The 15,402-nt window shown below is 38.1% G+C and overlaps 1 protein-coding gene across 1 annotated transcript in view; it reads left to right on the forward strand.

Annotated features, from left to right (window-relative positions):
* The window catches only part of HSF5 (heat shock transcription factor 5), a 45,025-nt gene that overhangs the window by 18,005 nt on the left and 11,618 nt on the right, over positions 1 to 15,402 (forward strand). The window contains 1 exon segment of the mRNA XM_037494095.2: positions 3,477 to 3,654. Coding sequence (XP_037349992.1) covers positions 3,477 to 3,654 — 178 coding nt within the window.

Below are 15,402 nucleotides of genomic sequence, written 5' to 3' on the forward strand. Positions count from 1 at the left end.
AAAGTCAACATCTAGAGAGGAAGTATGATTGAACATTGTGGTATAAAACTTATTTTATATTGAAAACATCCCTTGAGTTTTGCTTCCTGTCTTAATGGGGTGGACTAGGTGTTTCTGTCTGATTAAAATGCCACTACTTAGAAGTGATGTGTGTGTGTGTGTGTGTGTGTGTGTGTGTGTGTGTATAAAAGAGCTGAGGTGTAGGCCAGAGGGGAGTGGAGTGTGTATGTGTGTGTGAGAGGATTCACCAGAGACAGAATAGGGAGAAGAACAGGAATATTTATTGAAATACACTAAGGGGAGCAGCGGGCAAGACAGGAGAGGTCTGTTGCTCATTTGGGTTAGCTCCCTGGCCAGGGATTGAATTCAGGGCATGGTGGTGATAGCACTGAGACTTAACCCCCTATGGTACCAGGGAGATGCCAGAAGGGATGGTTTATCTGACATATAATATCAAGGCTTTCTCAGCCATTTGTAGCATGGAGATGAGAAGATGGTTGGAGATATTTTCATACTTCTTATAGCATAATTGAATTCAAGTTTGACATGCAAGCGCACTATGTTTGAATTTTCTTACTTGTGACTAGTTTGAGAGACATATTCTAAAGACATGTTCTAAAGAGGCAATTACCTTATTGCTACTAGTTGATGACCAGAAAGTGAGTTTTATTCTAAAGTGCTTTCAAATTATTCTAAAAAAAAGTACACTCAAATTAAAATCACTTTTTGTGAATTAACTAATTTTTTCCTACTTTAATTTTTTTCTTAATCATAGCCTGATGCATAGATTTTTTTTTTCATTTTGTATTCTTTTTTCTTTAGTAGAACTGAAAATTACTCATTAGATTAGATAGGTAATTAGAAATTACTCATTAGAATCTCATGGAGATTCCCAAAATAACTGTTTGGCAGTTTTTTTTAGTGCATTCTTCTATTTATTTTTTAAAGATTTATTTATTTATGCATGCAAGAGCTGGGGTAAAGGCCAGAGATGCAGGGGGTGAGAGGATTCACCAGAGACAGAGTGGGGAACAGAACAAGCAGATCGACTGAAATACACTGCTAAGGGGAGCAGCGGGCGAGATAGGAGCGGTCTGCTCTACCATGTGGGTTGCTCCCTGCCCGGCCGGGGATTGAGCTCTTGCTACAGAGGCTGCGGATTGCTCATAGTGTGGTGCTTAACCCCTTGTGCCACCAGGGAGGCCCTAGTGCATTCTTTTTAGCTCTAATTTTAGATCCAAATGTCTTAAGGTTTATGTTAACTCATTGTTCTTTTTGAGTCTAGCTGTTGAGATATATTATGTTTAGAAAATAATGTTGTCAATTAAGTACACCAAAGAATGCCCATTTGTTTCAAATACACCTGTGAAAAGAACACAAAACTTGTCTTTATTCTTTCTTAGTCACAGCACAGAATATTAGATTTTATACTTTAAAATTGCATTCACACAGTTAATTTTTCTTTAAAAATTATTTGAACATCACAGCTTTGGGAAGCCATGTTTTTAATTTCCAGCGTTATTTAAATTCCAGCCCTTATTATGTAGTTTTACTTAAAAATAAATTATAAAGAAATAGAATATTTCAGAAGGTGGTCATTTTGATAAAGAGATTTGACATTCCAAAGGAAACTTAGGAACTGGGCCTCCCCTGGTGGCGCAGTGGTTGAGCGCTGGGCTGCGAAGCTGCCCGCGGCCTTTTCAGCGCCGGTTCGATCCCCGGCCACCGGCGAGGGTCCCACATGGCGCGCACACCTCTCCTGCTGTGCCCGCTGCTCCCCTCAGCAGTGTACTTTGTCACTCTGCCTGTTCTGCTCTCCGCTCTGGCTCTGGTGAATTCTCTCACCCTCCTGCACTTCTGACTGTACCCAGAATAAAATAAAAAAAAAATAATAATAATAATAAATAAATAAATCTTAAAAAAAAAAAGAAAACTTAGGAACTACAAGAAAGAAGTGCATACCTCTTAAGAAGGGCAGGATCTAGGTTTTAATTTTTTTAAATTTTTTGTTTTTAAAAGATTTATTTATTTATTTATATAAGAACCAGGGTACAGGCCAGATGTGCAGGAGGGTGAGAGGATTCACCAGAGACAGAGGGGGAACAGAACAGGTAGACTGACAAAATACACTGCTGAGGGGAGTAGCGGGTGAGCCAGAAGAGGTCTGCCCCGCAATATGGGACCCTCGCCAGCTGGTGGGGATCGAGCGGCGCTGCAAGGGCTGCAGACAGCTTCACAGTGCTGCGCTCAACCGCCTGCGCCACCAGGGGAGGCCCGGATCTAGGTTTTATAGGTGCTGAAGTTATTGCAATTTTGAGGACCTCGTTAAGACAAGGAATACAAAATTGGTGGAATGAAGTTTTCACATCCCCTCTTGACATCATCCAACAGGGGTACTCCTATGGTCATTTTAATATCACCAACAGGAGGGGAAATCTGATGGAAAGGATGCTAGAGTGGAAAAGGTAGTAGTGTTAACAACTAGCTCTAAATTTATGTGTGAACTTTACACTCAGAGAAACCAAGCTTATGGTAAATTTTCCTCTGATTTTTGAGTAAATGTTTAAGCTCCATTTATATTTCAATGCTTTATGTGTTGGGAATATACTACCACATATTCAGTTTAGCTCAACAAAATCAAAGGTAGTATCATTCTTTTTTCCTTTGATTTAGTTTATTACATGGTAACAGAGAAGTTCTGCCAGCTATTATGAAGACTAAGTGAGATAATACATATAAATCAGTGCAGTGACTGGCACATACTAAATATTTCATAAAAATTTGTTGCTATTGTGATAGTATCATATGATAAATTGTGAGATCTGCACTTGTGTGTGTGAGTTGCAAAGACTGAGAAAATGAATTAAAAATGAAAGGCATTATGATACACTTTGTTAAATTTTTATTCTATAAAAATTCTTGTTTTTCTCTGGCTAAGCATTAAATAATGAGTTTTTATTTCTTCAAGATTTTTTCCATAAATTTTTTAAAATATCACTTTATTTTTAAGAGTATTATAGTTTATTATAGGGAGATTATTGGGCATATTCTCACATGATAAAGGTAGTGTCATTAATAGAAAAGCCTTAAAAGCATTTTTGTTGGATCATGTTTCTATAATAGAACTGTTTTAAAATATCTTAACTTGGGCCTCCCTTCACACTATGAAGCAATACACAGCCTCTGCAGCACGAGTTAGATCCCCGGTGGGCCAGGGAGAAACCCACATAGCAAGGCAGACCTCTCCTGTCTCACCTGCTGCTCGCCTCAGCAGTGTATTTCAGTCAGTCCTCCTGTTCTGTTCCCCATGCTGTCTCTGGTGGATCCTCTCAGCCCGCCACATCTCTGCCCTGTACCCCAGCTCTTGTATACATAAATAAATAAAAATCTTTTTAAAAAATAAAATATCATAACTTTTAGTAGATATTTGTGGGTGGGCAGAAATTCAGAATGATGAGTTGGGTTTACTGTTTCAGGTGGATGCCAGTATAAAATGCCAGACCAATCCACCTGAGAATATCTTGCCTTCAGAACAGATGGGATTCCTTATTTCGGAAATGGGGCCTGCTAGCAAGCCTAGTAAAGACACAGGTTTATCTACTCCAGCCAGATACAGAGAGCGAAGAAGCAACTCACAGCAAGGAAAATCCCCTGGTAAGGATTATTGTTGCTCCAGAATGTTAGAAGTAGAACCATGATATAGAATTAATACATGAACAATGATTTTTCTGGGTCTTGATTTATTATATGTAATTGTGGTTATATTGCTATTTTATTATAATTTTATATATTTTTCTCACTTGCCATTGTAAGGAATGTAAAGTTACTTTCCCAATATCACATGTAAGAATTTGAGCTTTCAAAAAGAACATATTGAAGCTGAGATATTTGTATTACTTAACTTGGAGACGGCAAGCATGAAAGGTAATTTAATAACTGTCTTCAGATGCCAAAGACACTGTAACTGTAAATATACTTATTCTCTTATTAACAGACTATAGGACAAAAAGGAATGCACCTAATTGGGCCATGAAAAAATTAGATGTTAAAGAGATTATCTTGAGCACATCATAAAGATATTGTAAAGCATGACACGGTACCGCTTTTTTTTTTTTTTTTTTTTTCGTTTGTAGGAACCCAGAATGAGTTACTGTTTTAGGTACATAGAGTTGGTGCTATTCTTTCTAGGGAAATTGGACAAAATCTTTTTTTTTTTTTTTCAAGAAAATAGTGACATTTAATAAAACATGTTTTCATATGGTTCAAAAACAAATCCTCAGAGTTTCCAGTGGACAACTTTAACATTCTCAAATTATGGCAGGCAATTCAGGTAGAATTAATCAGTCAGATCAGTCATTTTAACCTATAAACTTTTGAAAAATGTTGAGAACTTATGTGAGAATTATTCCCAAAAATAAATGAATAGTGATATGATTGAAATGTTGCTCAGGCTCATGAGATTCTTTCTACAAAATACCTTTTAGACTTAGAACTATCTTCATCACTCATCTAATTCATTGAATTTAGCTTGTAGTAAGTCACTTTTATAGTCTTCAAAGGAAATTTAGAAAAGCACAGGAATTAATATTTACTTTGTACCTGTCTTTATATCATTCTGCAAACTTAATGAGAGGAGTATTGTCATCATTTTAAAGATCAGGAAACTTAGGTTAAAAGGATAAGTAGCTTGCTCAAGCTCATGCATTAATAATGTAGCTAATATTCTACTCATAATCACTGTTGAATCTGGGATTTGATTCACTACTCTTTTTAAATTTGTTGTAATCCCATTTGTTTATTTTTGCTTTTTATTCCTGTTTTTTGGTATCATATCCAAGAAATAATTCCCAAATCTGGTATCATGAAATTTTTCCACTTCATTTTCTTCTATGATTTTATCGTTTAAGGTCTTATATTTAGATTTTTAATCCATTTTTGGTTAATTTTTATATGTGGTATTAGATAAGGGTCCACCTTAATTCTTTTGCATGTGGATATCCAGTTTTCCCAGCATCTTTTGTTGAGAAGCCTGTCCTTTCCACACTGAGTGGCCCTATGTGAAGGTTTATTTCTTGTCCATTGGTCTGTTAGTATTACTTTATACCAATACCATATGATCTTTGTTTAACCACTCAGTTCTGCCATTGTAGCACAAAACTAAACATGAAGACTACATAAGTGTGGGGCCTCCCCGGTGGTGCAGCGGTTGAGCGCTGGGTTGCGAAGCTGCCCGCGATATCTGCGGTGCCGGTTCGATCCCTGGCTGCTCCCCAGCCACCGGAGGAGGGTCCCACATGGCGCGCAGACCTCTCCTGCCGCCCGCTGCTCCCCTCAGCAGTGTACTTCGGTCCTTCTGCCTGCTCTGCACCCCGCTCTGGCTCTGGTGAATTCTCTCACCCTCCCGCGCTTCTGACTGTACCCAGTGCATGTATAAACAAACAAACAAACAAATAAATAAATAAATAACATGCCTCTATTAAAAAAAAAAAATTAAAAAAAAAATTAAAAAAAAAAAAAAGACTACATAAGTGAATGGCTGTGGCCATGTTCCGTGTGTACTATGAAAAAACATTATTTACAAAAACAGGTGCTGGGCCCCGTTTGACCCAGGAGTTGTAGCTTGCCAACCCCTAAATTAGACTGACAGCTTATTTCTGAACAGCAACAATGGAGGCCAGAAAAGAATAGAATCACGCTCTCAAAATACTGAAAACTGCAATCCTAAAATTCTCCACTCAGCAGAAAATCCTTCAAGAATAAAGGCTAGGGGGGTGGGAATTTTATGGGGACGATAACCAAGATGAAAATGCATACATTGTACAAAAGTGAAAAATGATGTAAAAATATATAAAATAAACTTTAAAAAAATGACAGAGATATTTCGTCTTGAGGAATCGTAATATTTTATCTTTCAAGGTTATTTGAAGTTCTTATACTTACTGGTAGTGTAAGATGTTTGACTTTTATTACACTAAGAAGAGCTTTCACAACCTGTTTTACTTTGTAAAAAAAAAAAAAAGAATAAAGGCAAAATTAAGGCATTTTTATTTTTTTTTAAAAGATTTGTTTTTTAAAGAACTGGGGTGTAGGCCAGAGCTGCAGGGGGTGGGAGGATTCACCAGAGTGGGGAGCAGAACAGGGCAGATCTACTAAAATAACACTGCTGAGGGAAGGAACAGGCCAGACAGGAGAGGTCTGCCCCACCATGTGGGTTAGCTTCTTGGCCAGGGATCAAACTCATGCTGCAGTGGCTACTGATCTCTTGACAGTGCTGTCTTTAACCCCTGTGCCACCACGGAGGCCCCCAAATTAAGGCATTTTTACATTAAAAATTCAGTGCGCATACCACAGCAGATGAGCACTAGTAGAAATTCTACAAAGTATTCTTCAGAAATAAGGAAGCTGCAGTCAAGATATTAGTTAAAAACTGGGCTTTTGTGAATTAAAGATACATTTATAATTTCTGGGGTTACTATCAACACAATAGAAATAATCCAGATAAAGGCAGAAAAGGGGGGAAGAAAGGAGTGGAAAATAAGGAAGACAAAGTGAAACAAATAATAAAATAGTTGGCCCAAATTCAACCAATACAATTATCATATGTAAATAGTCTTAAGAACTCTAATTAAAAGGCAGAGATTTCTAGAGTGGATAAGAAAGCAAATCCCGGGCCTCCCCGGTGGCGCAGCGGTTGAGCGCTGGGTTGCAAAGCTGCCGGCGACCTCTGCGGCGCCGGTTCGATCCCCGGCTGCTCCCCGGCCACCGAAGGCGGGTCCCACATGGCGCGCAGACCTCTCCTGCCGCCCGCTGCTCCCCTCAGCAGTGTACTTCGGTCTTTCTGCCTGCTCTGCTCCCCACTCTGGCTCTGGTGAATTCTCTCACCCTCCCGCGCTTCTGACTGTACCCAGTGCATGTATAAACGAGGCGAACGAACAAACAAACAAACAAATAAATAAATAAAAACATGCCTCAAAAAAAAAAAAAAAAAAAAAAAAGAAAGCAAATCCCTCCTATACGCTGACTGCAGGAGGCATGTAGGTTGAAAGTAAGCAGATGGAAAAAATTCAGTACCATACAGACAGAAAGTATGAGAAGACTGTGCACCTCACTTCTACTTTTCAAATCCCACATTAGTTCACATAAGTTAGGGTGCTGTAACAAAACAGAGCAGTGACTTAAGCATTTTAGAAGTTTATTTTTCCCTCATGATACAGCCTGAGTATCATGAGCTGATGTGGCGGCTTCACGTGGCGCTGCTGGCCCTCAGATGTTTCATGATTAAAGTTGGCTCCCCACTACCTCCACATGTCAGTGAAAGGGCTTTTGTAAATATCCTTTTTATGAGCATAATCATAGCTTATGCTCACATCAGTTTGACCAGAACTCGGTTACCTAGTCAAACTAGCTGCAGGGGAGCTTGGAAATGTAGTCTTTACTGAGGGCCATTTGCCTATTTAAACAATATGATGATGTAAATGAAGAATAAATATTTGAAGACAACAGAAGTTTCTGTTATGTGCACTAAGAGAATATATTTATATATGAAACACAGTGTTATATTTATAAGACAGAAGTGCTCCTGCAAACCACTAAGAAAAAGGCAAACCTATAAAATTTGTAAAAATTATATTAATGTGACATTTAAAAGAAATACAAGTGGCCAATAAGCATATAAGAGGACATTGAACCCCTCAGAGAAATCACTAGTCGGAAATGCGAATGAAATTAACCCCCCCCCAATTTTTTTGCCAGTCTAATGGGCAAAAAATGATAATATCAAAGTTTGAGAAAAATGTAGGGTAAAAGAACCACCTCACCCCTACACACTATAAATGGAATGTAAATTTGTATAGTCTTTGGAAGGTAGTTTGGCGTTTGTGTATAAAAACTAAAATGCTCGGGCCTCCCCGGTGGCGCAGCAGTTGAGCGCTGGGTTGCGAAGCTGCCCGCAGCCTCTGCAGCACCGGTTCCATTCCCAGCCACCGGGCGACGGTCCCACATGGCACGCAAACCTCTCCTGCTGCCCACTGCTCCCCTCAGCAGTGTACTTCGTCACTCTGCCTGTTCTACTCTTCACTCTGGTGAATTCTCTCACCTTCGCGTGCCTCTGACTGTACCCAATGCTTGTATAAATAAATAAATAAATCTTTAAAAAAAAAAAAAAAAAACGAAACTAAAATGCTCATGTGCTTTGATACAAGAGTCCTACTCTGAAGACTCTCCCTTACAGATATATGTATTTGAAAAAAGCTCACTATAGTGTTATTTGTAGTATCAAAAGTTTGGAAAAAGCATAATTGCCTGAGAATAGGGACTAGATAAATTAGGATAAATTCATGTAATGAAATACTATGAAACCATTTAAGAAAATAAAGTAGTTTGATATATTGTTATCTGGAAAGATAGTATGTTAAGTGAATGAAGCAAGTTATAGCACAACCCACTTCCTAGAAAGAAATAAATGGACGAAAGTATATACTGTATAATTTTAGGAAAATGTCAGAAGTATATGATGAAACATACAAATAACAGTGGTTACCTCAGGGAGAATAAACCTGGAAGTATACAGGGATTTTTTTGTTTTCAATTTATGTATGAATATACATTATGGATTATGGGATATTTTCACTCCCTTTTTGTATTTTTCTAGAGTTTTATTTTATTTTTTTAAATTTTATTTATTTATTTATACAAGCACTGGGTACAGTCAGAAGCACGGGAGGGTGAGAGAATTCACCAGAGCCAGAGAGGGGAACAGAACAGGCAGACCAGCGAAATACATTGCTGAGGGGAGCAGTGGGCGGCAGGAGAGGTCTGCGCGCCATGTGGGACCCTCGCTGGTGGCTGGGGAAGGAACCGGCGCTGCAGAGGCTGTGGGCAGCTTCGCAGCCCAGCACTCAACCGCTGCGCCACAGTGGAGGCCCTTTTCCAGAGTTTTAAATTAAAAAACAAGAATACTAAAAAATATTCCTATGGCGTGCTATAAATAAAAATAATAGGAATGAGTATTTTGAAAAAATATTTATATCCCAGATATTAACCTGATTTTTGAGTTTAGATATAATTGACTCAAGCTAACCTTATACAACATGAAAAAATGCTTTTCCAACATTTCTGAGAATTTCTGTGGATCACAGTGGCTTTTATTTTTGAGTTTTTGCTTTGGCGTCATTCCAGACTTGTTCATTTTTCACCTCCGAGAAGCTGTTCTCTCCTTTCTGCTCCATGCTATATCCGGGTAGAACTTAGCCTTCTTCCTTTGATTTCTCCCCTCCCCCAAACATTCACGTTAGTCATTTATATGTTTAGCACCCTTTTCTGAAGATATGGGGAGAAGAAAGGATTTGCATTTAAAATATTGTAAATTTTAAGAGGAATGTAACCTTCCTTTTTAAAAGGCCTTCAGTCACTAACCTTTCTCACCTTTCCTTGTCATGAAGACCACAGGCCATATGGTCATGTGGTCTTTCTTTCTTGTATTAGCTCCTAACTTACCTTCTCTGGTATCATGTTTCTGTTGTTTGTCTATTTCCTGAATTCTGTGTCTTAACTTAGGCAGAGAAAGTTAGGTACCTCTTCTATTTCCTAATGTCCTTGAAGCCTCATCTTCCCCAACCAAAACAACCTATCAAGATATATTTCTCAGCAAAAATGGTTACCTCCCCAAGAACAACTCAGGTGCTTGCTGTTAAAATAATAATTTCCTCTCTTTTACTGCATACTATGGTTATAAGTGTAACTGATAAAATAATTAGCCCATTGATTATTAACTCTTCCTGTTTTGTTTTGTTTTGTTTTTTCCTTAGTAAAGTCTTATTCTTTAGTCAGTGGTGTTGCTAGATGAGTCTTAATTGACCTTGGTTTAAGCTGTGAAACATAACAGTTGTGAAATATTGGCATTATGATATTTAATCACTTTTTCATTTTATTAGGGGCAGGGAGCAAATAACATAATTAAGCAAGAACCTTTGTTAAAAAGTTAAGTTTTGCAATGAAAATTTCAGCAGAAAGACAATTCATGAAATTGCAAGTTATTTTTCCTTTATAGAGTTTAGCCTAACAGTGGACCTATGAAAACATGGCTATAGGGCCTCCCCTGGTGGTGCGGTGGTTGAGCGATGGGCTGTGAAGCTGCCCGCAGCCTCTGCAGCGCTAGTTCGATCCCCGGTCACTGGCAAGAGTTCCCACATGGCGCAACAGACCTCTCCTGCTGCGCCCGCTGCTCCCCTCAGCAGTGTGTTTCGTCAGTCTGCCTATTCTGTTCCCCACTCTGGCTCTGGTGAATTCTCTCACCCTCCCACACTTCTAACTGTACCCAGTGCTTGTATAAATAAATACATCTTTAAAAAAAGAGAGAGAGAGAGAGAAAAATGGCTATATATAAGGTCCTGTGGCATTAGGAGACCCTATCTAAAGTGATTGTAAGATTTAAATATTATCTGTAAAAGGCATTATGGCATACTTGATAGGAAGAAAGCTTTTGGTGTTAGAAAAACCTAAATTAAAATTTGGATTCTGCCATTTACTATAGTAACTTCGGACATAATATACTTAACTCTAGTGAGCCTCAGCTTCCTCATACGTAAAATGAAGATAATAACAATATAAAACATGTAGTTGATAGTATGGTGTCCTGTGCATAGTAAATAATCAGCACATTGTAGCAGTGGAATTTTAGCTATAATTATTTTCATAATACTTATTCTTATGTTTTTACTATGAAATACTTTTCAAATGGTTGCATTTTATTTTTAAAAAATTCAATAGAAGTGACTGCATTATAACATTATATAAATTACAAGTGTGCATGGCCTATCTTTAAATTCACGTGAACTCCCAGGATTGCCAGCAATCCTGTATTTTCCTAGTTGGATATTGCCCATTCTCCAAAGTCACTATCATCATCATCTTTTTATTTCAAGTTTCAATAACCTTCCTCTCTTTTTTCTCAGATGTAAGCTTGTTTCTTATTTTACTGAGAAAATAGAAATAGTTAGGAGAGAACTTTCACATCCTCCACCTACAAATCTATGACTCTGACTCCAGGTGTCACCTTACACTCTGCTTTTCTTCCTGTTACAATGGAAAATGACCAATCCTTCCGTTTGTGTACAGAAACCCATACCTTTTTGTGGACTCACAGACTTAACACTTATAGCTATCTGCCCTTACTCTTCAATAATCATATTTAACCTTTCATATTAAATAATTCTCATCAGCTTGCAAACATATCATCATAAATTCTATATTAAAAATAATTCCTTTTTCCTTTCATTCATTCATATTTTCATCATTCCATTTTCCTTTTCCCTTAAAGAAAAGCTCTTTTGAAAGCATGTCTTTACCTCAAACAGGTTTTTCTTTTTTTTTAATTTTAACACTTTTTTTTTTTTTTTTTTTAAAAGAAGATTTATTTATTTATTTATACAAGCACTGGGTACAGTCAGAAGCGCGGGAGGGTGAGAGAATTCACCAGAGCCAGAGCGGGGAAGAGAACAGGCAGAGTGATGAAATACACTGCTGAGGGGAGCAGCAGGTGGTAGGAGAGGTCTGACGCTCCATGTGGGACCCTCGCCGGTTGTATCGAACCAGCGCTGCAGAGGCTGTGGGCAGCTTCGCAGCCCAGCGCTCAACTACTGCGCCATCAAGGGAGGCCCTCAAACAGGTTTTTCAGTCAGGTTTTCTTTCCTGCTTCTCAACTGAAACTGCTCTTTCAAGGTTTCCACTGACTGTCATATTGCCAAATCCAGTGGTCAGTTCTCAGTCCCCATTTTATTTACTACAGCGGTATTTGAGCAGACTGCTTCAGCTATCCTGGGGTGCTTTCTTACCTTGCTTCTGGAACATTATCCTTTCTTGGTTTTGCTTCAACTTCATTGGTCACTCCATAGTTTCTTTTATTGAATCTTTATCACCCCTGACTTCTAAGTGTTGATAAGTCCCATGTTCAATTCTTAGATATCTTTTCTCTATATACAAATCCTAGGTGGGCTATACCAGTCCCATTGCTTTTATTATCATCTTTTTAGTGATGATTCCTAAAGATATATGTTAAATCTCTATTTCTCACCTCCACACTTTATACCCTATTGCCTATACTATCAGTAAATTTTTGTTTGGATGTCTAATTGGTGTCCCAAATTTAATAGATTCCAATCTCCCCTCAATTTTACTTATTTTAGAAAATAGTGCTTCTAGTCTCCTCTAGTCAACCAAAAATCTTGGTGTCTTCCTTGACTTCCTTCTCTCACATCCAATCCATCTGCAAATCCTCTCAGCTTTCTCTTAGTATAAATCTGGAATTGGACCCTTTCTCATCACCTTTACCTGCTATCACCATGGTTCAAGCCATTACCTCTTTTACCTAAGTGACTGCAATAACTTCTTAACCAGTCTTCCTGCTTCCTCTCTTGGCCCTTACAATCTTTTTTCCATACAGCAGAGTTACACTTTAAAAACTTCATTTCTCTGTTAAATTTTTCCATTGTCTTTCTATCATATGGGGAATTAAATCTAAAATCCTTACTGTGGTCTTCAAGACATGGAATGATTTGACTCCTAGCAATTGGTCTGATTTCATCTCCTACCACCTTCTCTCTCCCTCTTGTATTCCAGCCACAGCAGCCTTTTTTTTTTTTTCCCACTCTTGTTTGAACACACCAAGCGTACTCCTGCCTTCACACTTGCTGTTCTCTCTGCTTGAAATGTTCTTTGCCCCAATACTCACATAACTTGTTTCTTCATTCCATTCAGTTCTCCACTCAAATGCCAGTTATCATAGAAAGCTTCCTGACCATGCTATTTGGAATAGACCTGATTGACTATGTTCTTCCCTCCCTGCACCTCTATTATCTTTGGTATCTTTCCTTGTATTTTCTCCTATGGTGCTTATCACTATTTAGCATTTTCTATATCACTACTTAACATTTTCTGTTTATTATTTTCTCCTATTTTAGGGGTAAGCAACTTGTTTTGCTTATTGCTGCATCCCTAGAACTTAGATTATATCCCTGTGGCTTTCAGTGTTTGTTGAATGAATAAATGAATTGTTTTTTCCTCCATCAGGTACCCTTTTATCTTACTGATGCACTTTTTCCTTGGGAAAAAACAATCTTTTTAAAAAATTGTGGTTAAATACACATGACATAGTCTGCCATGTTAACCATTTTGAAGTGAAGAGTTAAGTGACATTAAAGACATTCACACTGTTTTACAATCATCATCACCATCCCTATCCAGAACACTTTCATCTTGCAAGACTAAACTCTGTATTCACTAAACAACTCTGTATTCTGCCTTACCTCTCAACCTCTGGAAACCACTATTCCACTTTCTGTGTCAATAGGAAGTCTTTTTATTACCTACCAGAACATATGTTTTGAATATTTTGAGAATAAAGCCACCCCTTAGGTTTCTTTTAGTGAGTATTTATTGAATAACTGCCCTAATTTGGTACTGTGCTGGGTACCCCAGGGATACACAAATAGTGTCTTCCACAGTTCTGCTTTGCTGGAATCAAGAATTGTGCAAATTTTCTTAATACCATTCCATATCTCATTGTTAAACTCTGACATTGAAAACTGAGATGTTTGCTTATGAATGTTATTTTTTGTAGCCATTTTCTGCTTTTTCCTCCTTTTTGTCTGGCCATTTCAAATTGATGGGAAAATATGCAATTTTAGATTAAATTCACATAATATGAAGTTAGCCGTTTTTAAGGGGGAACATTCATTGCCATTTAGTACATTCAGAATGTTGTGCAACCTCTCCCTCTATCTAGTGCTAAAACATTTTAATTTGTCTACAAGAAAACCCCATATTCCTTAAGCAGTTGTTCTCCCACTAATCTGTGTCTTGTCTTTATGGATATCTCTTTCTGGGTATCTCATATAAATGAAATCATACGGTATGTGACCTTTTGCCTGACTTATTTCACTTAGTGTAATGGTTTCAAGGTTCATTCATATTTTTGCATGTGTATCAGAACTTTATTCCTTTTTATCCATTCATCTGCTGATCAGTATGTGGGCTGTTTCTACCTTTTGGTTATTGTGATAGTGCTGTGGTGAGCATGCACAAATATTTGTTTATTTATTTATTTATTTTTGTATATATACCTAGAAGTGGAATTGCTGGGTTAAATGGTAATTCTACGTGTAGCTATTCTACGTGGAATTGCCTAAGCATTTTCTGTAATAGCCAAACCATTTTTTGTTCCCACCATCAATGTAGAGGGTCTCAACCCATCTCTCCACATCTTCACTAGTACTTGTTATTTTCCACTTTTATTATTATTATAGCTATCATAGTGGATGTGCAATCATTTTGGTTTTGATTGCATTTCCCCACTGACTAATGATGTTGAATATCTTTTCATGTGCTTGCTGGACACTTGTATATCTATTTTGGAGGGAAAAAAATTATTCTGACAACTGTTACATATTTGATGAAATTTCCTGTTTGGATCAAATTTCTCTTTTTTTTTTTTTTTTTAAGATTTATTTATTTATTTATTTATACATGCACTGGGTACAGTCAGAAGCGTGGGAGGGTGAGAGAATTCACCAGAGCCAAAGCGGGGAGCAGAGCAGGCAGAAGGACCGAAGTACACTGCTGAGGGGAGCAGCGGGCGGCAGGGGAGGTCTGCGCGCCATGTGGGACCCTCCTCCGATGGCCGGGGAGCAGCCGGGGATCGAACCGGTGCTGCCGAGGCTGCGGACAGCTTCGCAACCCAGCACTAAACCGCTGCGCCACCGGGGAGGCCCGGATCAAATTTCTCTTGATTATAGCCCTAGTGTATGTTATTAGAACAGGAGTTGGTAAACTATGGCTCATAAGTTGTGCATGGTTTTTACATTTTAAATGGTTGGAGGAGAAATCAAAAGAAGAAGTATTCATGACACAGGAAAAAAACTTGAAATTTAAATTTCAGTGTCCATAAATAAAGCTTAATTAAAACACACAGCTACACCCATTCATTTACTTATTATTTGTGGCTGCTTTCACACCACAGCAGCAGAGTCGAGGAGTTGCAATGGAGGCCATAAGGCCCACCAAGCCTAAAAAATTTACTATCTGATTTTTTTAGAAGACTGAACTTCTGTGCTGACACTGTGTACTTATTCGCCGTAGGATACTAAAACAAAAATACCATAGATTAGATGCTACAAGCAGCTGAAATTTATTTCTCATGGTTCTAAAACTAGGATATACAAGGTGCCAGTAAATTTTTTGGTGAGGCTCTGTTTCTGGTTCATATACATCAATCATCTTTGTCCTTACATGGCAGGAGGAAGCAGGGGAGTAGGATCTCTTTTATAAGGCTGATAATCTTATAAGGACTCCACCCTCAGTAACTAATTACCTTCCAAAGGCCCTGCCTTCCAGTGCCATGACATTGGG

This window comes from Talpa occidentalis, unplaced genomic scaffold, assembly GCF_014898055.3.
Source record: "Talpa occidentalis isolate TD23 unplaced genomic scaffold, MPIMG_talOcc4v2.1 talOcc4.7, whole genome shotgun sequence".
Classification (NCBI taxonomy): domain Eukaryota; kingdom Metazoa; phylum Chordata; class Mammalia; order Eulipotyphla; family Talpidae; genus Talpa; species Talpa occidentalis.